This window comes from Asterias amurensis, chromosome 10 (assembly GCF_032118995.1).
Source record: "Asterias amurensis chromosome 10, ASM3211899v1".
NCBI classification, from domain to species: domain Eukaryota; kingdom Metazoa; phylum Echinodermata; class Asteroidea; order Forcipulatida; family Asteriidae; genus Asterias; species Asterias amurensis.
In genome coordinates this window covers 19941993-19964093 of record NC_092657.1, presented here as the reverse complement: position 1 = coordinate 19964093, position 22101 = coordinate 19941993, and the positions used below count along the sequence as shown (strand labels likewise).

The 22101-nt window shown below is 40.8% G+C and overlaps 1 protein-coding gene across 2 annotated transcripts in view; it reads right to left on the bottom strand.

The window, feature by feature from the left end:
- LOC139942518 (transcription elongation factor SPT5-like) overlaps positions 1–22101 on the bottom strand; it is a 38912-nt gene that overhangs the window by 10763 nt on the left and 6048 nt on the right. For both annotated transcript variants that reach the window (XM_071939334.1, XM_071939335.1), the window contains exons 6-24: positions 21737–21836; positions 20139–20359; positions 18661–18849; positions 17749–17854; positions 17005–17080; positions 15243–15400; positions 13991–14146; positions 13315–13412; positions 12996–13065; positions 12611–12736; positions 10558–10683; positions 9892–9970; positions 8658–8759; positions 7611–7716; positions 6650–6777; positions 5459–5564; positions 3722–3936; positions 2428–2738; positions 528–623 (exon numbers count right to left, since the gene is read on the bottom strand). In XM_071939334.1, the coding sequence (XP_071795435.1) occupies positions 528–623; positions 2428–2738; positions 3722–3936; positions 5459–5564; positions 6650–6777; positions 7611–7716; positions 8658–8759; positions 9892–9970; positions 10558–10683; positions 12611–12736; positions 12996–13065; positions 13315–13412; positions 13991–14146; positions 15243–15400; positions 17005–17080; positions 17749–17854; positions 18661–18849; positions 20139–20359; positions 21737–21836 (2569 nt within the window). The remainder of the gene's footprint in view (positions 1–527; positions 624–2427; positions 2739–3721; positions 3937–5458; positions 5565–6649; positions 6778–7610; positions 7717–8657; positions 8760–9891; positions 9971–10557; positions 10684–12610; positions 12737–12995; positions 13066–13314; positions 13413–13990; positions 14147–15242; positions 15401–17004; positions 17081–17748; positions 17855–18660; positions 18850–20138; positions 20360–21736; positions 21837–22101) is intronic.

Here is a 22101-nt window from a genome sequence, read left to right as displayed (position 1 = left end):
ATTCCTCAAAACCAGTAGGTGATATTCAATGGTCAGACAGGAGGAAGGTTAAAGACGCTATGTCAGATTTTTGGCCGATTTGACCAAAAAATTTTGATTTGAAATTCAATAGGTATTTTGATGGGGTCGAGAAAGTTACAAGCTTTCATTTGAGCCATTGCTCGAAAAAGTCCGTCAATTATTAGTAGCAGTGAAATAAAGTACTAAAAAATAATTTTTGTCGGGATCCTGACAGTATACACGTGACCAATTCTTATGTGTTTTAAAAGAAAGGTTTTAAATTTTTTTCATGGTTCCTGACCATTAAAAGTAAAAGTTAAAAAAAAAAATCGTTAGAGCAGGTGATACTCTTTGAAATACCATTTACTCAAAAAAATGTTTTTTTAATATTTGGGGCCAAAAATCTGACACAGCATCTTTAACCCACTTAGCCAAATAGCAGCATATTCCTAAGGAACTGACTCCGTCCATCTTAGACAATGTTCAACACCACAAAGGATTATATTAAATGGTCAAACAGTACTTACTCTGTCCATCTTAGATGGTGTGATGGCCTTGAGGTCTTGACTGGGAACATTGACGACACGTTCCTCATCCGGGAGAAAAACGGAACACATTCTCCCCTGAAAGAAAATGACGAAAAAGAAGTTAAAAGATGAGATGTCTCCCCATCGGCCTGGTCGCTCAAACCTTTGCTCAGCATCTAACAGCTGCCAAAACATAGGATTCGAACTGCCTCTAGCTAGCGGGCAATCTCGTTAGTCTAGGTGATAAGACACTGCTCTAGAATTGCAAGGGTCCTGGGTTCAAATCCCACCCGAGTAACATGCCTGTGATATTTTTTCACAGGACTCGGGAAAGTACCGAGTATACAGTGCTAACACACATCGGTGTATTGGTTAAAAACCAAAATTAATATTCTTTATCCCTGATTCAAATTTAACATCTATTATATCGTTGCGGTACCCGCTGCCAAAACATAGGATTCAAACTGCCTCTAGCTACCGGGCAACCTCGGTGGTCTAGTTGGTAAGACACTGCTCTAGAATTGCAAGGGTCCTGGGTTCGAATCCCACCCGAGTAACATGCCTGTGATATTTTTTCACAGGACTCGGGAAAGTACTGAGTATACAGTGCTAACACACATCGGTGTATTGATTAAAAACCAAAATTAATATTCTTTATCCCTGATTCAAATTTAACATCTATTATATCGTTGCGGTACCCGCTGCCAAAACATAGGATTCAAACTGCCTCTAGCTACCGGGCAACCCCGGTGGTCTAGTTGGTAAGACACTGCTCTAGAATTGCAAGGGTCCTGGGTTCGAATCCCACCCGAGTAACATGCCTGTGATTTTTTTTCACAGGACTCGGGAAAGTACTGAGTATACAGTGCTAACACACATCGGTGTATTGGTTAAAAACCAAAATTAATATTCTTTATCCCTGATTCAAATTTAACATCTATTATATCGTTGCGGTACCCGCTGCCAAAACATAGGATTCAAACTGCCTCTAGCTACTGGGCAACCTCGGTGGTCTAGTTGGTAAGACACTGCTCTAGAATTGCAAGGGTCCTGGGTTCGAATCCTACCCGAGTAACATGCCTGTGATATTTTTTCACAGGACTCGGGAAAGTACTGAGTATACAGTGCTAACACACATCGGTGTATTGGTTAAAAACCAAAATTAATATTCTTTATCCCTGATTCAAATTTAACATCTATTATATCGTTGCGGTACCCGCTGCCAAAACATAGGATTCAAACTGCCTCTAGCTACCGGGCAACCTCGGTGGTCTAGTTGGTAAGACACTGCTCTAGAATTGCAAGGGTCCTGGGTTCGAATCCCACCCGAGTAACATGCCTGTGATATTTTTTCACAGGACTCGGGAAAGTACTGAGTATACAGTGCTAACACACATTGGTGTATTGGTAAAAACCAAAACTAATATTCTTTATCCCTGATTCAAATTTAACATCTATTATATCGTTGCGGTACCCGCTGCCAAAACATAGGATTCAAACTGCCTCTAGCTACCGGGCAACCCCGGTAGTCTAGTTGATAAGACACTGCTATAGAATTGCAAGGGTCGTGGGTTCAAATCCCACCCGAGTAACATGCCTGTGATATTTTTTCACAGGACTCGGGAAAGTACCGAGTATACAGTGCTAACACACATCGGTGTATTGGTTAAAAACCAAAATTAATATTCTTTATCCCTGATTCAAATTTAACATCTATTATATCCCTATTTCATTAAAAATAGGGGCAAGTGAAAGAGCTGACAGACTATTGAAATAAGGTTATATTGAAATGACAAACTAACTGCCCCGTCACTTAAAACATTAATGGCCATTTGGACCTGTTTGTTGGGCAAAGTTTCCAACAAACAAATTATTCAAATAAAAATAAATAAAAACTCACCGTGATACTCCGAATTACGGCCGTCTTCTGCACCAGAGCTTTATCCTCATGAGACATGATTTTCACTTCGATGTCTGTGGACTGCCACTCAGTCAGGCCGGAGTCCGTACCTCCGATACCCCCAGGAGTCTGGGGGTTGAAACCAAGCGGGGAGGGGGCACCGGGCGTCATGGGGAACCCCACAGGGCTAGGGGTGGCTTGGTAGCTAGAGGGGGACGGAGTGGGTTGGTAGCTACCTGGGGATGGGGTGGGTTGGTAACTGCCTGGACTGGGGGCCTGCTGGAAAGAGCTCGAGGATGGACTGGGTGTCGCTACGGAGGGGGAACAGAAATCAAATATTGTAATTCCAAGGTAGAGTCTAAAGGCCCGGTCCCACTGCAGCGATAACAATAACGATAACGGTAACTGCGCAAAGAGAACGCATTCTATTGGTTGAATGAGCGTGTGCGTATTCTGTGACAGCAATTCAACCAATTCAATGCGTTCTCTGTGCGTCGTGATCGTTATCGTTGTCGTTATCACTGCAGTGTCACCTGGCCTTAATGATAATAATAACTAGTTCTTATATGGCGCATTTCACAATAAACCGTATCAATGCGCTTTACATTAGTCCCCTGGTCATTGGGTCAATAAACATCCCTTTAATCTTTCTCAGCTCCTATTAGGGAGTATACAGCCCGGGCTGCCGTGGCGCTCCGAAAGCTTCTCATTCACAATATCAACCTCTACCCAAATATTGTAATTCGAAGGTAGAGTCTCATGATAATAATAACTAGTTCTTATATGGCGCATTTTACAAGCATAGTTAAATACTTATTTTATGCCTTTTTAAGCTGTCTTAATAGAAGTTTCATAAGGATTCAGACAAATTATTCCTATCGGTCGTCGCCCTGACGATTGCGGATAATAGGAATCCGGTTTCTTGGTTGTAATTAGAGGAATATCCGGTTTATTAAAAGGTATCTGCGCCCCTTGCGGATACTGGTTAGGTCAAAAACTGTATCCGCGGTTACGGTTAGGAAAAACTATTCGTCATTAAACAAATATTCGACATATTCACTCAAGCCTAGCTTACAGTATGAAATATGAGAACTAATTTAAGCTAAAACTACAAAATTTAAACAACTAAACATGTAGTTATTGCATTTTACAAACACTACCACTTTGGCTTCCAGGAGTACAAGCCTGGTGGAATTTTCTCTTTTAAATGTATTTTAGCCTGCTTTGTTCTCATTATTATTTCATGAAAAAAACAAAAACCGCAGAGTAACTATTCAAAAATTGATAAACTTACGTTGATAGTTCCCCGGTGATGGAGTAGGTTGATAAGGAGAGTACGTAGATTCACTTCCGTACATCCCTGAGGAGCTGCCTGGAGTAGCAGGGGTGTAAGGACCGTTACTAGGGGGTGTCTCAGACCCATAGCCTGGGGTAGCCGGGTTTGGGGTAGTACCGTAGGGCTGGGGGGATGGGGACGCTTCATCATAGCTGAAGTCATAATCACTGGATCTGAAAACCACAACAAGGAATAAAGGTTAACTGCTCTTAAGGACCGTTACTAGGGGGTGTCTCAGACCCATAGCCTGGGGTAGCCGGGTTGGGGGTAGTACCGTAAGGCTGGGGGGATGAGGACGCTTCATCATAGCTGAAGTCATAATCACTGGATCTGAAAACCACAACAAGGAATAAAGGTTAACTGCACTTAAAGGATGGTTACTAGGGGGCGTCTCAGACCCATAGCCTGAGGTAGCCGGGTTGGGGGTAGTACCGTAGGGCTGGGGGGATGGGGACGCTTCATCATAGCTGAAGTCATAATCACTGGATCTGAAAACCACAACAAGGAATAAAGGTTAACTGCACTTAAAGGATGGTTACTAGGGGGCGTCTCAGACCCATAGCCTGAGGTAGCCGGGTTGGGGGTAGTACCGTAGGGCTGGGGGGATGGGGACGCTTCATCATAGCTGAAGTCATAATCACTGGATCTGAAAACCACAACAAGGAATAAAGGTTAACTGCTCTTAAGGACCGTTACTAGGGGGTGTCTCAGACCCATAGCCTGGGGTAGCCGGGTTGGGGGTAGTACCGTAGGGCTGGGGGGATGGGGACGCTTCATCATAGCTGAAGTCATAATCACTGGATCTGAAAACCACAACAAGGAATAAAGGTTAACTGCACTTAAAGGACCGTTACTAGGGGGTGTCTCAGACCCATAGCCTGGGGTAGCGGGGTTGGGGGTCGTACCGTAGGGCTTGGGGGATGGGAACGCTTCATCATAGCTGAAGTCATAATCACTGGATCTGAAAACCACAACAAGGAATAAAGGTTAACTGCACTTAAAGGACCGTTACTAGGGGGTGTCTCAGACCCATAGCCTGGGGTAGCGGGGTTGGGGGTCGTACCGTAGGGCTGGGGGGATGGGGACGCTTCATCATAGCTGAAGTCATAATCACTGGATCTGAAAACCACAACAATTGTCTCTGCTGCGCCTGAACATCTGTTTACATGTAGATTGATTTAGCGCAATACAAATACTTCTTATTAATATTGTTATTATTATTAACAAGGGAGACCAATTAGTTCAACTCAAATCAATTTTAAGGTGGAGGTAACACCATGTAATGATGATCCGTTATGAGTGGGGTGGTTCTGAATAAATTAGTAGGTTTCAACTCGACATTTCGATCAGTATGCTCTGATCGTCTTCTGGAGAAAGCTGGACTCTGATGCTGCAAGCTGCTTAAGTATTGATGATGCGGATCTACTCAATTTGTGTAACTCACGTAAAAGAACTGAATATAAATTAGATCAGTCTCATGACGTTCTGGTTCTGGTTAAATTAGTTGCTGAGAAAATAAGAGTTAGCTGTTGCAAACTGCTTACCAACCAAAAGGGTCTATGGTATTAAATGCAAAAAAAAATTGCCCTGCGACCCAAGCAGAGTAGTTCTCGAATGTCAAACAAGAAAGGCACTTCGAGAATGACTCTGCCAGGGTCATAACGCAGGGCACCAACTAATTGGACAAATCATTACCTGCTAGGTGTGTTGGTAACTGTTGGATCCCACGCTCCAGACCGTCCCGGTGTCTGACTCCCATCATGCAACGGGGTCTGCGAGCCGTAATGTGGAGTCCTACTACCTGTAATTAACACAAATTAAACAAACTATGATTAATTTTCTAAGCAGCTGACTTCAACGATGTGGACATTTTGTAGTACATGTACCTAAATCCTTTACGTTTGTAATATCTCCTAGGACTAGTCCTAACCTATCATTTGTAAAGTCGACCCCTGCTGAGCATTGAGTAGTCAGACTTCATCACAAATGAAAGGCTGATTATCAGACGCTGGGGTCGATTTCACTAAGAGTTAGGACTCGTCTTATCTCGAGTAAAGACGAGTAACTCGTCCTAACTTAGGATTAATCTTAAGGTATGCATGCTAAAGTGCACGGTTGGGACTCGTCCTAAGTCTTAAGATTAGTCTTAAGTTAAGAAGGGTTTTGTGAAATCGACGGCTGATCTCTTAAACCGGCCTCTGGTCGACCTTGCGACTGACTTTTCAGGATCACACTGCGCCTGAGCTACATGTAAGACCATCTGGAACTTTTAAGTATGTGATTATTACGACCTGAGTGTAACTACGATGATTTTGAGACAATCTGAAACAGTCGCCGCTTGAAAAAATGATCCTGATGGTAGGAACCAACCGCAGGCGCACGAATCTCAGTTAATGTGACCTGAGCATATTTTGTCAGCGCGTTGCCGACGGTTTGTTGCGGGCGCAAGAAAATCGTAGGTCGACCTGAGGTCGCCTTTTACAGAGCGGAAAGTGAAGTGGTGCGCTCATGTGATGAGACAGGTAGGTCTACACCACACAACTATAGACTGTCTGCCTATGGGTACAAGCAAAGGTCTAAAGATTGACTCGTACCCAAGCTGGTCGACCATTGGTTGACTACTGTAGTCGACCATTTGGAACCAGCCTTGAGCCCATGGTTTCTTCACTGGTCCCAACAGCATGTTCCATTCTAACATGTGTTAAGCCCAGAGGGGAACCAGTGACACTGTAGCGAAAAAACGGAAGATTAACAAGACTTCCAAATAAGTCGTTCGAGTGAGTGTGTCACTGCGAATGTACGTTGCTAGTCAACAACGGGTCGACTAAACCGTCGCTATTTGTGCCCACTTGGACTTGCTCCAAGCTGCATTGTACCTTGACTTACCATCATGCAGAGGAGTCTGTGACCCATACACCGGAGTCTTGGAACCTGAGCTGCCATACATGGGAGTCTGGGAACCATACATTGGGGTTCGGCCATACGCTGTGGTAGCACCAGTCCTGATTTGTCCTCTGAAACGAAATACACAACAAAAAATGAAATGAAATCGAGGCAAGACCATGTTTACAAAACAGGCACAGAGCATGTATGGGTAAAAACAAAAATGAATAAACTTTTGAAATGAAAAAAGGTGGCAAATCTCTAAAGATGTGACTTTCATAACTCTTGTATCTATAAGAAAGTAATGACACACAATGCAAAATTTCCCATTTTTTTGACCCGAGCAGTGTGCTGCTGCCAAAAAAGCACGGAATGGTCACTGTTTTAAAAAAAAATGGTCTATCAGGTCTTAGAGAAAAAGCACAGAACAACAAGTTTGATGCAAAATAGTCAGGCATGCAACTGCCCGTTGACAAAAAAAGAGGAAAATCTTCAAAGGCACAATGCAAGTGCGGAGCGAGGCAGCCAAAACGCCACGGGACATGATACCCACAATGGTACCCTAGGAAATGTTGAGGTTCATTATGCTCTAAGGTGCATTTTTAGCATGTACTAAGCTTATTTTACATGATTGTAGTAGCACATTGTTATTGCCAGGCATATATACATGTAAGGCTCTAGTAATATTTTTAATATTACTGGTTTATTATGTAAACTTGTACATATATTTTGGATGTAATTTTGTTGTTACCCAAATGCCATTAGCCTGTGACTTTTTATTTGGTCTTGTATTTTCATACGAAAATAAACAAATTTTGAATTGAATTGAATTAAAAAAAAAAAAAAAAAAAAACATTTTTTTTTTTTTTTTTTTTTAATGCGGATTTCCGCGGAAACGCAGAAGAGTTGCATGCCTGAATTATCAACGTCAGCATTCTCTGTGGTTTTTATTTCAGCGACTTACCCTACTTTGTTGAGTCTATTTTTGTCGACACTGATGGTCCTAAACATAGCATGGAGCTCTACCCTAGCCGTTGATTCAGTGGCGTCCTTCACAATTCCAATGTGACCTAGAAACAAATGACAGAAGATTTAATCAAACAAGATTCTATATTTTATATAGGATTTGAGGCATTGCATGGTGAGGTATCAATATATTTGGTTTGCGGAAACACCATGTATGTAGCTACTTGGTGGGTAGAGTGTGTTCTTAGAGAACTGTCTTGCTTTATTCTACTACCGCGGAGTAGAAGTTTGGGGGTTCGAGAGACTTCTCAGTTCTGAAAAGAACTGTCCTGCTTTTTAACTATTACATGTACCTGGGCGGATGGTATAGAAAATAGACTGGGCCTACTACTTTAGCTTAATACAGGATCACGATTAACTGTACGACCAAGTTCTTACAGATGCTATGGCAAATTTTTTGCCCCAAACATTAAAAAATAGATTTTTTTGAGTGAATGGTAAGTCAAAGAGTCAGGAACCATGACAAAAACTTAAAATGTTTCTTATAACACACATAAGAATTGGTCACGTGATATTAGCTATCGAGAATAGATAATTTCGTAAGAGTTCTCTCAAAAAGTGAAGCATTTCATGGAATAATATTTCAAGAGAAGTCTTTCACCATTACCTTCTGTAAACCCTGTAAGTTATTTGTAAATCTGTGAACTTTTGTTTCTGTTCTGAAAGTGTATAATGGCTTTAAGACGCCTGGAGAAAAAAATATTCAATTGTTGTTTGCCCTTCTCATTGGTCCCAGTCAATCCTTAAAATTCAGAAGAAATCTGAGAGGTCAAGGGAAATTCTGGGTTGATTTGATATGGAATGATCCAAGTATTTCTGATCAAATGACGTCAATATCACAAATGTAATTTTTTACATGCAATTCGACTCCAAAATGATAACCAAGCCAGGGGGAAAGTAACCCTGTGAGAGGGGTCAGGGGTCAATACCAGAAGAGTGCCTATGTTTATTTATTAAACCGAAGTGTTCTAGTCTGGTGCCTCACCTTTGTATGGTCCTTGTGATATTCTAACAGTCTGACCAATCAGCTCCATATCCCTGCTCATTCGTCCCCTGCCGCGACCCATCGAGCCTCCTCCAGCTTGTGCTATTAAAACGTAACGAGAGTTTACATTACAAAGTTGGATTAATCTTAAAGGAACACGTTGCCTTGGATCGGTCGAGTTGGTCTTTGAAAAGCGTTTGTTATAATATGCATATATAGAAAGATGCTGTAAAAGTAGAATACAATGATCCACACAAACATGCCTCGAAATTGCGTGGTTTTCCTTTTACCTTGTCGGCTAACACGGTCGGCCTATTATTGGAGTCAAATTTTTGACTCCCATAAATGGCCGACCGTGTTAGTTCGCACAGTTAAAGGAAAACCACGCAATTTCGAGGCAAACTTGTGTGGATCAGTGTATTCTACTTTTAAATTATCTCTCCAACCATATGCATTTTATAACAAACGGTTACAAACGCTTTTTTATAGACCAACTCGTCCGATCCAAGGCAACGTGTTCCTTTAAGGGGTTGGTGATGACAAGTACATAGATCTCTCTGTGAGTTGTGACGATTAAAAAAACTAAAAAAATAATGACATCTTGATGGTTCGATCAGTATGCCTTCACTGTCTTCAAGAGAAAAGTGTAATAAGCGCTATATAAATGCATGTTATTATTATTATTATCTGTGTAATCACAACCATATGCCAAGAAATTGCTAACATTTGTTGCTTCTTATACACACTATTTCAGAACTGTACGTGGTGTTTTGAGAAGATCGGGTAAATAGAAGTTTGGGAGTGTCGTGGCCGAGCGGTTAAGAGCACCGAATTCAAACTCTGGTGTTTCTGATCAGCAGAGTGTGGGTTCGAATCCATAGCCATGACACTTGTGTCCTTAAGCAAGACACACAACCATTGCTTCGTCCTTCGGATGGGACAGAAAGCCGTTGGTCCCATGTGTTTTGTAAACGCATGTAAAAGAACCCAGTGCACTTATCGAAAGAGAAGGGGTTCGCCCCGGTGTTCCTGGCTTGATTGGCAGCCTATTGCGCCACAGCACCTTGTAAACCATTGGTGCTTAATGATTAGGTCTTATATCTATAAATTCGCCCCACTCCTTGCAGCAATAATACCTGGCGCTTTGTATCCTTTGGCAAAAGGCGCGATATAAATACGGTTATTATTATTATTATTAAGTTGTGTTCATCATCAGGACGGCTTGTTCTCTTACCTCCACTGCTAGGATGAGCTGGACTAGAGATCCTTGGTGACATGGGACTGTATCCAGTACCTAAACCAGCGTCCAATTGCTGCAAAAAGAAAGAAAAAATAACAGCAAATCAAGATGATTTTTTTTTATTTTTCTTTCTTTATTTTTTTTTTTTTACAATTATTTTTGTCCAGAGGCCGTTGCGACCTACTCCTAGGGCTGAAACAGGGTTGCCCCTTTTACAGTCCATACAGATGTAGGCTTGGGTATCATCAGTCCGAAGCCTGGCCGGTAGAGCAGAAAGCACTACCTTCCCAATTTTATGAAGCAAGTGTCATGACAGAGATTCGAACCCACACTCTGCTGATCAAAACAGCAGAGCTTGAATCCGGTGCTCTTAACCGCTTGGCCATGACACTTATACCAAAATGCCCAAAGCAACTGCAAATGGCTGCGAATGGCTGGTTATAAAATGCCTCCAGAAGCCGCGAATGACTTGTGCTAAATGCTTACAGCAGCCACAAATGGCTGGTACCAATACACAGATGACAATCGAGCCCGGCATTCTTCATTTCTATTTCTACAGGTCGAGACTAAATCAAAAAGGCAAAAGTTTAAGATTACTTTATTTGTAAATTTTTCAAACAGATGTGACCTTTGACAGATAACAAATGACCCTTGACCTACCCTCGACCCTCCAGCCAGCACGATGTGTCTCGTTCGACAGACGAAGATACCTCCGTTATCCGTCATCAGACGAGAGTGAAGGAACGCGAAGCTGCGGTAGATGTGACGCACCTCGCCCTGACGACCCTGTAGCAAATGAAAAACATTGATGAGAATAATGACCTTTAATTGATCTTCCTTTCACTCCATTTCTGACATGATTTTACAGGGCATTGAGACACTAAGGCCACAAAAAAAAAATTGTTGATCATCCTCTTTTTTTTGCCAATGGGAGAGGGAGGTTTTTTTATAGTTTTGTTGACATGCCAAATATGAAATCAAGAATAAAGAAATTATCACAATCACTATAAAACAGAAGGTTTGTGTGTTTTTGAAGTTTTCAATAGTTTTAAAAAGGGGGTATCTGTTAGAAAAATGATATGGCAAAGAAAAAGGGTTATTAGTTATTTCCTGCTTTGATGTTCAGACCACGAGGTTGAATGGTCTGAAGGCGCCTAATCCACAGTTTCTCCCCACTCGGACAATCAGTCTCTTTGTGGTTAGGCCACATAAAAAACAAAAATGTTGAACATCCTAGCCCGACCATTCAAAAAAACCTGACCCCATTTATTTATTTTTTTATTTTTGTTTATATCTTATACATGTAATACTGATTTTTCAGCTGATATTTTTTTCCAAAATGTACAGGTTTGAAAAGATGTTTAAAGAGGGTTTTTATTCATTTAGGCAAAGCAAGAACAATTCTTTAAATATTAACTTGGGCTACACTGTGCTTAGTTGCTTGAAAAAGTTTACAGAAAATGTCACCAAGGAGTTAAATTTGTTTGACAAAACTATCGAAAACATCAAAAACACACAAACCCTCTGTTTAATAGTGATTGTGATGATTTCTTTATTATTGATTTCATATTTGGCATGTCAACAAAACTTTTTTTTAAATAAAATCAGAAAAAAAGAAGAAAAAATTACTAGCTTACCGCTAAGCAGCGCTATGAAATTGGGCCAAGGCGATGTTTAAGCGATGTAATCCGCGCTAAGCTTACCCACTTTTAATTTTTTTTATGCAAGTCACCAGACACACAACACAAAGGCTGAAGGCCACTTCAAGATGTGGGCTACAATTTTATTTATGTTTTCCACAGGCCGTTGCCACCTACTCCTAGGGCTGAAACAGGGTTACTCCTTTTACAGTCCATTCGAATGTAGGCCTGGGTATCAACAATTTGAAGCCTGGCCAGTAGAGCAGAAAACACTACCTCCCCAATTGTATTCATGTTTTAGGACCCAGGGCCCGGTTTCATTAAGCTTTTACATAAGCAGAAAATACTGCTTGACAATTTTTTTGCTAAGCAACAATTGAGTGGGGCACTAGTCACAACGACATGTAGCCTTGTTTTCTGTTAAGCAATACTTTTATGTGCTTACCAGTTTTATGAAATTCTGCCCTGATGCATGGCACAGACTACATGTAAGTAAGGCTTATTTTTTATTGCACAAGTTATTAGTTTGGTTGAGAAAATGGTTGAGTTATTAGTTTGGTTGACACTGTCTAGAAAATCCTGTTCTATCACCCCCATTCTGAAACAACTACACTGGCTCCCTATCTCTCAACGAATCATCTTTCAAGCTGATGCTCATTGTCCACAAAGCTCTTAATGGCAAGGCTCCCCACTATATTACTGAACTGCTTCAAGTTTACACTCCATCAAGGAATCTTCGATCAAGTTCTATGCTTCTCCTCATTGAACCCAAGTCTCGACACTCATGGGGTGACAGGTCTTTTTCTTCAGCCGCGCCACGCATCTGGAACTCTCTACCACTAAATCTTCGATCTTGTCTTTGTACTGCAAAATTCAAGTCTCTTCTCAAAACTTATCTTATGTCACAGGTTTTCAATGACTAATTTTGTTGTGTCTGTTTTTCTTTGTGTTGTGTTTTGTTTTTGTTTTGTTTTTGGTTTTACTGCGCCTTGAACACCCAGCAGGGTGGATATGTGCGCATTACAAGTCTTATTATTATTATTATTATTATTAATCCAAGTTAGATAACTTACAGAGTGAGGGCCATCGATGACCTTAACGATGTCTTTGACTTGTATATTATTCTGTTCGGCATCCAGGGCTATGGCGTTACGAGAATCCTTCTTCCTTGTAATGGCCGCTGATTTGACGTGCACCAACTGCAGAGAACGAAACAGATTAAAAACATTACAATGATGAAAAGCATTTTCAGAGTTGAGACTTTGCCAGGGCCAGGGGCCAAAGTTAAACATTAAAGGAACACTCTGCCTTGGTCGAGTTGGTCTTTGAAAAGCGTTTAAAACAACTTTTTATCAAATGCGTATGGAACTAGTCGGACAGGGTAATTTGAGACACCAATAGATAAAGTGCTCCCTGTAAAGAGTAAACAAAATATCTTTTTGTTGTAATCATTCTTACCTTATTGTTCATATTGAGTACTTGGAATGTTTCTTTCTCCAGTCGTACAATCACGCCGACAGTCTGTGGACTGAGTGATCAAATATAGGCAATTAATGACTAAGACTAATCTTAGAACTTTACACACTGTAGGACAAGTCCCAGCCCTGCACTGTAGCATGCAGACCTTAAGATTAATTCTTAGTTAGGACAAGTTACTTGTCCTAAATCGAGGTAAGACGAGTCCTAACTCTTTGTGGAATTGGACCCCCCCCCCCCCCGAACGTTAACATGAAGGTTGATGGTGCCAATCCCAACAAAAGTCAGAATTTAAACTTACTCAAGCTGCACAAGATCTCCGAGCTGGAACTGTCCCATTGTATCCACTCCAGAACTCATCTCTTGACAGAGCTGCATATCCTTAGGTAATACTTTCATCTATAACAAGAACAACAAAGATAAAATCAAGTTAACTTCGTAAAAACCACACAGCGATGTCTTCAGGAGCGTGACGCTTCCAGTACTGGTAAAATCCACTGTACATACAAAAATTATTTTCGCATGTAAAAACGTATTTTCATGACATTGTTTTACTCGTTTCTCAAAAGCTACAGCACCTCAGCAAGTAATATTCCAAGTTAACTTTGTGAAAATCACAGAGTTATGTGTGACAAGCCAGACTGCGCTGCCAAGCCTCTATGTATACATTGTACACATCACGGGCACGGTTGGCTTGTGCGTACAACGCTCGCCTCTCACCAAGGTGACCCCGGTTCGATTCCCGGTCGGGGCCATAATATGTGAGTTGAGTTATGCGTTGGTTTTCTGCTGTGCCACAAGGGTTTTCCAGACTATCCAGTTTTCTTCCCTCTGGATAAATCAAACCCTTTTGATCTTGGCTGTGCTCCGTGGTCATTATGGGTTGATGTGGCTGGCAGCAAGAGGCACCCTTGTATGCCTGCTTCTGAAACACGTTGAGTATTTACCAATAGTGTCTGGAGCCTTAAATAATTTACCTCATGCATGGTGAGATCTGAGAAGAGTACGGCCAGATTCTCCTCCACTCTAACCACTAGTCCAGTGTCCCCTTCATATCGACCAGCGATAACCTTGACGTGATCACCAATCTTGAAATGTTTCCTTAGTTCATGAGCTGGGAATTCCAATATATCCTGCGGAAAAAATTTGTATAACAACATTTTTAGTTATCAATATAAACCACTAGTCAATTCTTTGTTCAACCTCAAAAACATTTTTAGTTAACACTTAACTTCAATCCATGCCCAAATTCTTGGGTCACCTACACATATTCGCAATGTACATGTAATACATAAAGTATTATCTTCCAGTACGCGCTAATCCACCAATCAGACGCTCGAACTACTAGGGGGATAAAAACATATATACTACTTCCTCTGTTTTATATACTACTTCCTCTGTTTTTATTACACAGTGCGTATCGTGAATGTCAATGCGTCACACTCAAAAAATTACATTCTAAATATTGTGCGCTTTGTCGCAAAATAACGTTCTGAAATTTGAAACTTGAGCATTGACGTACGTGAAACTGGAAGATAAATTCGTTATAACACGCGCTTGTGTGATAACTTATAATACGTAGTCTGTGTGAATACCAAGTTTGAATGCTTCGCGTTTTATGATATTGGGTCCTGAGCCTTGTTTTCATGGCTCTGCCTTCTGGGCCAAATTTCAAAGAGCTGCTTAAGCACAAAATTTTGCTTAAGCAAAATAATCCTTGCTTAGTAAAATCAGAGTACTGGCCAAGACTCCACTCAATTGTTATGCTAATTAAACAACAGCTAAAAACCAGTCACAAGCAATGTTTATGGCATGAAATTTTGGCCAGTAACATGTGTAAAATAAGCAGGCTATTTTCGTGCTTAAGCAAGTTTTTTTGCTTAAGCACCTCTATGAAATTGGCCCCAGTTCGCATAAAACTAGCGCTTACAGAAGCAGTAAATTCTGCGCTTATGTCAAGCATATTTCACACAACGTAACACTTAAAGCCCTGTATGTATTGGCTGCTGAACAGCTTCATAAAATTGGGCCCAGTTGACAGCTGAAGGGTCATTCTATTTTTCAACAGGGATGGGTGAAGGTATTTGAGCTAGTTGAGAGCTGAAGGGTCGTTCTATTTTTCCACAGGGATGGAGGAAAGTATTGCCTGCTAAACAGCTTCATATAATTGAGCACAGTTGAAAGCTGAGGGTCATTCTATTTTTCTACAAGGCGTGATTACTTATTTACCTTTAGATCTTCATGTTTAGGCAGTACAGATATAGTGTTCCCCTCTGCTGATATAACCCTCCCCTGGAGGTGAATGAGATCACCCTCGATGACCTCCACGTTGTCACCGGCAGCGAAGTTATGAACCTGCTCCTGACTGTTCTTGCTGTCGGCCACCACTGATTCTCTCAGTCAAGGAATAAAAATAGTAACGGTAGCTTCAAAGCTTTCATATCCTGGAGCTCTATGCCAACATCCCCCCACTGAGTGAAAGGATCAAGTAGCGCCAGTTGCGCCTTGCTGGTCACTGTCTACGGCACCCAGAGCTACCAAGCCCATAAAGCCATCGTGTGGGAGCCAACTCACGGCAGGTGTGGCCCCGGAAGAACCACCAACACCATGCTCAAGACCCTGATCGAGGATGCAGGAGTAGTCAACAAGGAGGAGCTAATCAGCTGTATGCAGGATAGAGTTGTGTGGCGTGTCAGACATAGAGCCCGACTCAAACATGCGGCAACGCGGCAACTTGGGTCGACTGAGTGAGTGAGTGATTCATATCCATCACTCAGTGACGCACAACGCGCTTCAACATTCAAGGAATAACCTGATTATAATAACGCATATTTGGTTTGCGGTAACACCATGTGTATCTACTTGCCAGGTAGAGTTTGTTCGTAGAAAACTGATTATAATATAATAATATCGAAATAGGGACCAATGTGAGAATATATCTGTTGCAGAAGGAAGCGCTTTTGGGAATAATAATAATAATGTTAAACATTTCTAGTGCGCCATGTCTGTCAATGATGACACTCCTGGCGCAAAAAAACAAGAACTCTGCTAATACACAATGACACAAGACAACCAAAAGTTTGGAGGGTATTGTTTCCGAAATAGATATGTTTTCAGGTGATTTTTTTGAATTTGGAACAGAGAGGATCCTAAGAAAGACTCTCGAGATTAAGGCTACAGGACGTAGCCTGACTCGAGGAGTTACCGGCACAAATGAAAATATGATCTTTCTTTTGCATGCTGTGATAAGATGAAATAATAATAATAATCATAATAATAGTGGCTTCTTATATAGCGTGCATATCCCAAGGTGCTTCAACGTACAGTATTTTCTTCCAAGGTATGTTGGACTATGTTTTTGACTTACGAGACCTACTTCTTTTACATAGCACCATGTAGTAGTTTACAATATGTTGCGACACAATGTGCTGCCGATCTAACTAGGAACACTGGGGTGAACTGTAAGTGCATTGGTATTTTTTTTACATGCGTTACACAACACACAGGACCAATGGCTTTATGTCCAATCCAAAGGATGAAGCATCATGGTTAAAGACAGTGGACACTATTGGTAATTGTCAAAGACTAGTCTGCACAGTTGGTGTATCTCAACATATGCATAAAATAACAAACCTGTGAAAATTTAAGCTCAATCGGTCGTCGAAGTTGCGAGATAATAATGAAAGAAAATAACGCCCTTGTCACACGAAGTTGTGTGCTTTGTGATGCTTGATTTCGAGACCTCAAATTCTAAACTTGAGGTCTCGAAATCAAATTCATGGAAAATTACTTCTTTCTCGAAAACTACGTCACTTCAATGAGCTGTTTCTCACAATGTTTTATACTATCAACCTCTCCCCATTACTCGTAATCAAGAAAGGTTTTATGATGATAATTATTTTGAGTAATTACCAATAGTGTCCACTGCCTTTAAGTGTCTTGTTTAAGGCATAGGTGTCCTGATAAATTTTTGTGATGAATTTAAGGATACACTGAACGTCAATTCCTTCCGGTCTATCTTCAAATCTTTCCAGCTCCGTTAAAGTTGGTTTGATTCCTTCAGCAACCTGGTAAACAAACAAATAAATTTGAATATGTTATCCACTCAAGTTTAAAACCGTTGAATAGTTTTTGGTCAAATGAATGTTTGACCAAAGACAGATAGATGCAAATTTTCATCTAAAAAGTTGTTGCGATATCCGCTGCTAAAAGATAGGATTCAAACTGCCTCTAGCTACCGGGCAATCTTGGTGGTCAAGCCAGTATGACACTGCTCTAGAAATGCAAGGGTCGTTGGTTCGAATCCCACCCAAGTAATATGCCTAGTGAATTTGTTCACAGAACTCGGGAAAGTACAGTGCTAGCACATATTTTTGTAAGCATCGAACCAAACAATAAAGACATAAAGCTTGGCACATGCTTTGTACAAATTGTGCCTGCAGGAAGCCTACGCTTCTGTGCAAATTTTTGACGTCAAAGGTCACAGGTCATAGGTCACATTGTCTAGTAAAGACAATGTGACCTCTGACGTCACACGAAAAAAACAATAACATGATTCGCGCGCATACCGCCGGGCAAAACCTTTGTGTTTTGGCAGCCAGCTAGAAAGTGTACGCAATCTTACTATGACTACGCAACTCAGTGCCCGGCGAAACATGACGGATACAGTGTTTTGTCAACAGAGGGCGGTTTGAATGTAAACATAGGTCACATCGTCTATATGTAAACAACTTACTATGGCACTCATGGCAAACGTCTTGTACAGAAATCCTTTGTGACTGAAACGATTGCCCTCGAAGATTAGAAAGTCACCGTCTTTGGAAACGTCTCCACCGATCGCTCTGCGGACAGAAAAAGAAAAAAAATAAGAAAATATTCTCTTAACTCCGAAAAGGAGTCAAAATCATTACATGAATTTCCCTATTAATCAAAACTCACATAGGATTTGTACTGCCTCTAGCTACCGGCAACCTCGGTAGTCTAGTTGGTAAGACACTGCTCTAGAATTGCAAGGGTCGTGGGTTCGAATCCCACCCAAGTAACATGCCTGTGATATTTTTGTCACAGGACTCGGGAAAGTACCGAGTATACAGCGCTAACACACATCGGTGTATGGGTAAAAACCAATTAATATTCTTTATCCCCGATGCAAATTTAACATCTCTTACAAAACTCACTGGTTTCACTGCTACTCTTATCAGCGTTTGTACATGTACTACCAATAAAGTAGTTCATTCGCATGCATAGTAACTGTATGCTATTCTGGCTGGTAAACTACTTTTGCTTAGCAAAATTTCTTTTTGTGCAGAGGGCCCAATTTCACAACGCCTGTAAGCAAACAAAACTGCTAAGAACAGAGAAATCTTGCTTAACCGAAACTGGTTACCAGCCAAAATTCGGTCAAATTTACATAGCTGCAACTGGTGCCAAACCCCAACCAACCCCACCCCCCCCCCCCCAACTCATTTTTGCTCAGGCAAGAAACTAACTAAGCAGTGTTTTCTGCTTACAGTGTTTTCTGCTTAACAGCTAAATAAAACCAGGCCCAGGTCCACAAAAAGGCAGACAACACAATGCAATAAAATACAATAGATTCATTTATCGGAGTATTGCGTTATTTAATTTTTCACATTCAAAGTGCCCTAACCTGACCCCCTCCTCGTCAAAGAGCTTTTGAACAGGTCGTCGTTTCTTCTTGCGCTTCTCTGTGTTCCCCGTGCGCATGGCACCACGTATCCTCGTGTAGTCTATACGTGGGAGGAGCTTGAGGGTGACCTGGTTCTGAGACGTCTCCACGTAGTCAACCTGGGCGAGGTCATCTTTGAAGACCCCTCTCCTGTGGGTCAAAGGTTAAAGTGTTATAGGTCAGATGTCAAAGTAACAGGAGTATGATATGTCAAATATTTAGCATAGTTTCAGCTTATTTTGCCCGCCTGTAGGTTGATTGCTTTTATCAATGGACATTGATCATTTAAAGGCACAGGTATGGATTTCACAAAGAGTTAGGACTAGTCTTATCTCGATTTAGGACCAGTTACTCGTCCTAACAGGACTATCCATGCAATTTGTATATCTCCTAGGACTAGTCCTAAGTTAGGACTAGTCCTAACTCTTTGTGAAATCGACCCCTGGACTACTTTGGTAATTGTCAAAAACCAGTATCCTCACTTGGTACATGTATATCCCAACATTGCATAAAGTAACAAACCTGGACCCTATTGGTCATCAAAGTTGCATGTGAATCAGGAAAGTTGCAATACTTTGAGTGCCTTCAGATGCATAACAGAAGGCTTCAGCTGAAATTACCTCTTTCTCAAAAACTACGTTACTTCAGGGGAGCCGTTTCTCACAATGTTTTATACTATCAACAACTCTCCATTGCTCGTTAACAAGTAAGTTTTTATGCTAACAATTATTTTGAGTAATTACCAATCATCTTTTTATAAGAGAAGTCATGTCATGTTGACCCTTCACCCTTAATAAGTGTCTGCCAAATGATTATTGCAAAGCGTTTCAACACCCAAGCAGATCCTTCCCATTTGATTGGAGGATTGTCCGTTACATGCTAGCAAATAAAAGTACTATTGCACGCTAAGTCACTCAGCGTGCATTTTCGTTCCATCCGAAAAGTACTATTGCACGCTGAGCAAAAAACATCACTGCGTGCACATGTCTTTGGTAACGCAGCAGTGTTACTACAATGCACATACTAGCATTCTGCAACTGCGTGTCTCAAAATAGCTGCACATTGTCAAACAGGCCAGCCCAAAAGAAACGGGTGTAGTTTCACAATTAAAAATTGTAGGTACGCTTTGTTTATTTTGAAAGTTGTATCCTCCAATCAAAATGACAAAGATCTACTTGGATGTTATATAAAACAAATAACGAATGTTTTTCATTTGTGCAATAGTGCAAATATATTCATTCGTTGAAAGATGAAATGTTCCATTCGACTCGGCTCCGCCTCGTTGAAAAGAACATTCCATCTTTCAACTCATGAACATATTCGCACCATTGCACTCATAAACATTCATTATTTGTATACTAATGTGTCCAAGTCCGATAATATAAATCACTCAAAACACGACACGCAAATATTATCAATAGTCACTGAAATGTCCTTACTTGAGTCGCACCCATGATTTAGGTTTGAGCGCAACAATCTCCTTGACGACCTTCAGGACATCGGTCATCTCCTTGATGGGGACCATGAGTTGGTTCCAGAGCCCGATGCGGAGGTTCCCAACACCCTGGATGGCATGCTTAACGTGAGTCTGTTTGAATGACTCTATGTACAGGTAGCCCTTCAGGCCTTCTACTGCCACGACAGACTTGATCTGCAACGGCTGTAAGGGGGAAGGTTAATAATAATAATAATAATGATAATACATGTAATGTATATTTGGTTTGCGGTAACACCATGTGTGTATCTACTTGCCAGGTAGAGTTTGTTCTTAGGGAACTGTCTTGCTTTATTCTACTGCCGCAGAGTAGATAATCGGAGGTTCGGGAGACTTCTCAGTTCTGAAAAGAACTGTCCTGCTTTTTAACTATTACCAGGGCGGATGGTATAGGAAATTAGACTGGACTACTACTTTAGCTTATAGGATCATAATTAACTGTACTGCCGCGGAGTCAGTTCTGAAATTGGTCTCAACGTTTCGACTAGCTTGCTCTAGTCATCGTCAGGAGACTGAATAATAATAATAATAAACACTTCTATGGCGCTATACAATTAACACAGCGCCTCACAGAAAAAAACAAAGTAGAAAAAAAAAAAAAAAAAAAAAAATACTAGAGGCTCTCAGTGGGGAAACAAAAACGTTTTGAGAGACCGCTTGAAGATCGAAGTAGACTCTGCGTCTCTGACGTCACAGGGCAGTTGGTTCCAAAGCTTAGGAGCTGCATTGAAAAATAGATTGTCTCCAGCCTTTTTATAGGAGCGAGAGCAGAGCGGAGCCTTCTACGGTCTTCAGAATGACCAGTATTGTAGAGGATGAAGTTTTCTGTGAGGTATTTTGGTGCTTGACCATGAAGACATTATTTTGTGAACATACAGGAGGATTTTGTATTTAAAAGGAAAGGTAAAATTTTGGTAGTTACTCAAAACAAATATTAAATTCAAAACTGACTTGGTAACGAGCATTGGAGAGCTGTTGATAGTATAAAACATTGTGAAAAACGACTCCCTCTGAAGTAACCTAGTCTTTAAAAAAGAGGTTACTTCCAGCTAAAACATTAAAATACTTCTAGCTAGAAGTCTGTCCTATCTGAAAGCACACAAAGTCGTCCAACAAGGGTGTTTTTTCTTTCATAATTTTTGTGCAACTTCGATGACCAATTGAGCCCAAACTTTCACAGGGTTGTTATTTTATGCTTATGATGGGATACACCAAGTGAGAACACTGGTCTTTGACAATTACCAAATGTGTACAGTGCCTTTAAAGGAATGGCATATCTTTGATTATTTACTCCAAAACTTAACAACCATCAAAACTAAAGAAAATGAAAGAGTACTGGAGATGCATCTTCTCTTATTAGTGATTGTTAAACTTTAAACAATTTACATGATAGAAACTTTTTGGACAGTTTTTTATTCTTTATTTTTGTTCGGCTCTTGTGAAATCAATTCTGGCTCAGAATTTTTTTATTAGTCAGAAGCCAAGCAGCTTTGTGTAAATTTTATCCCAAATTCAAGATTGTGAGCAGGGTTCTGGACCTACCTCATCCTGATACTGGTAGGCAATAAATTTCCTCATCATCTGGAAGGCAGTTGCCTTCTCCTCTCCGATCTTACACTTCACCATCCATAGATTGGGATCCCTAGAATCGGAAACAAATATCAGAATTTTCTTAATGGATTTGGGTACCTTTTCAAAATGTCCATAGATTTACATTAAACTTACAGGGTTTGAAGATAATGATAGTGGAAAGCTTCCCTTCAAATATTACTTACTGAGGTGCTGTAGTTTTTGAGAAAATACGTTTGTAAATGATTAAAATAATTTTCGTCTCATGAGACGAAACTTATTTTTGTGACATTGTTCTACTCATTTCCAAAAAACTACAGCACCTCAGCATGTAATAC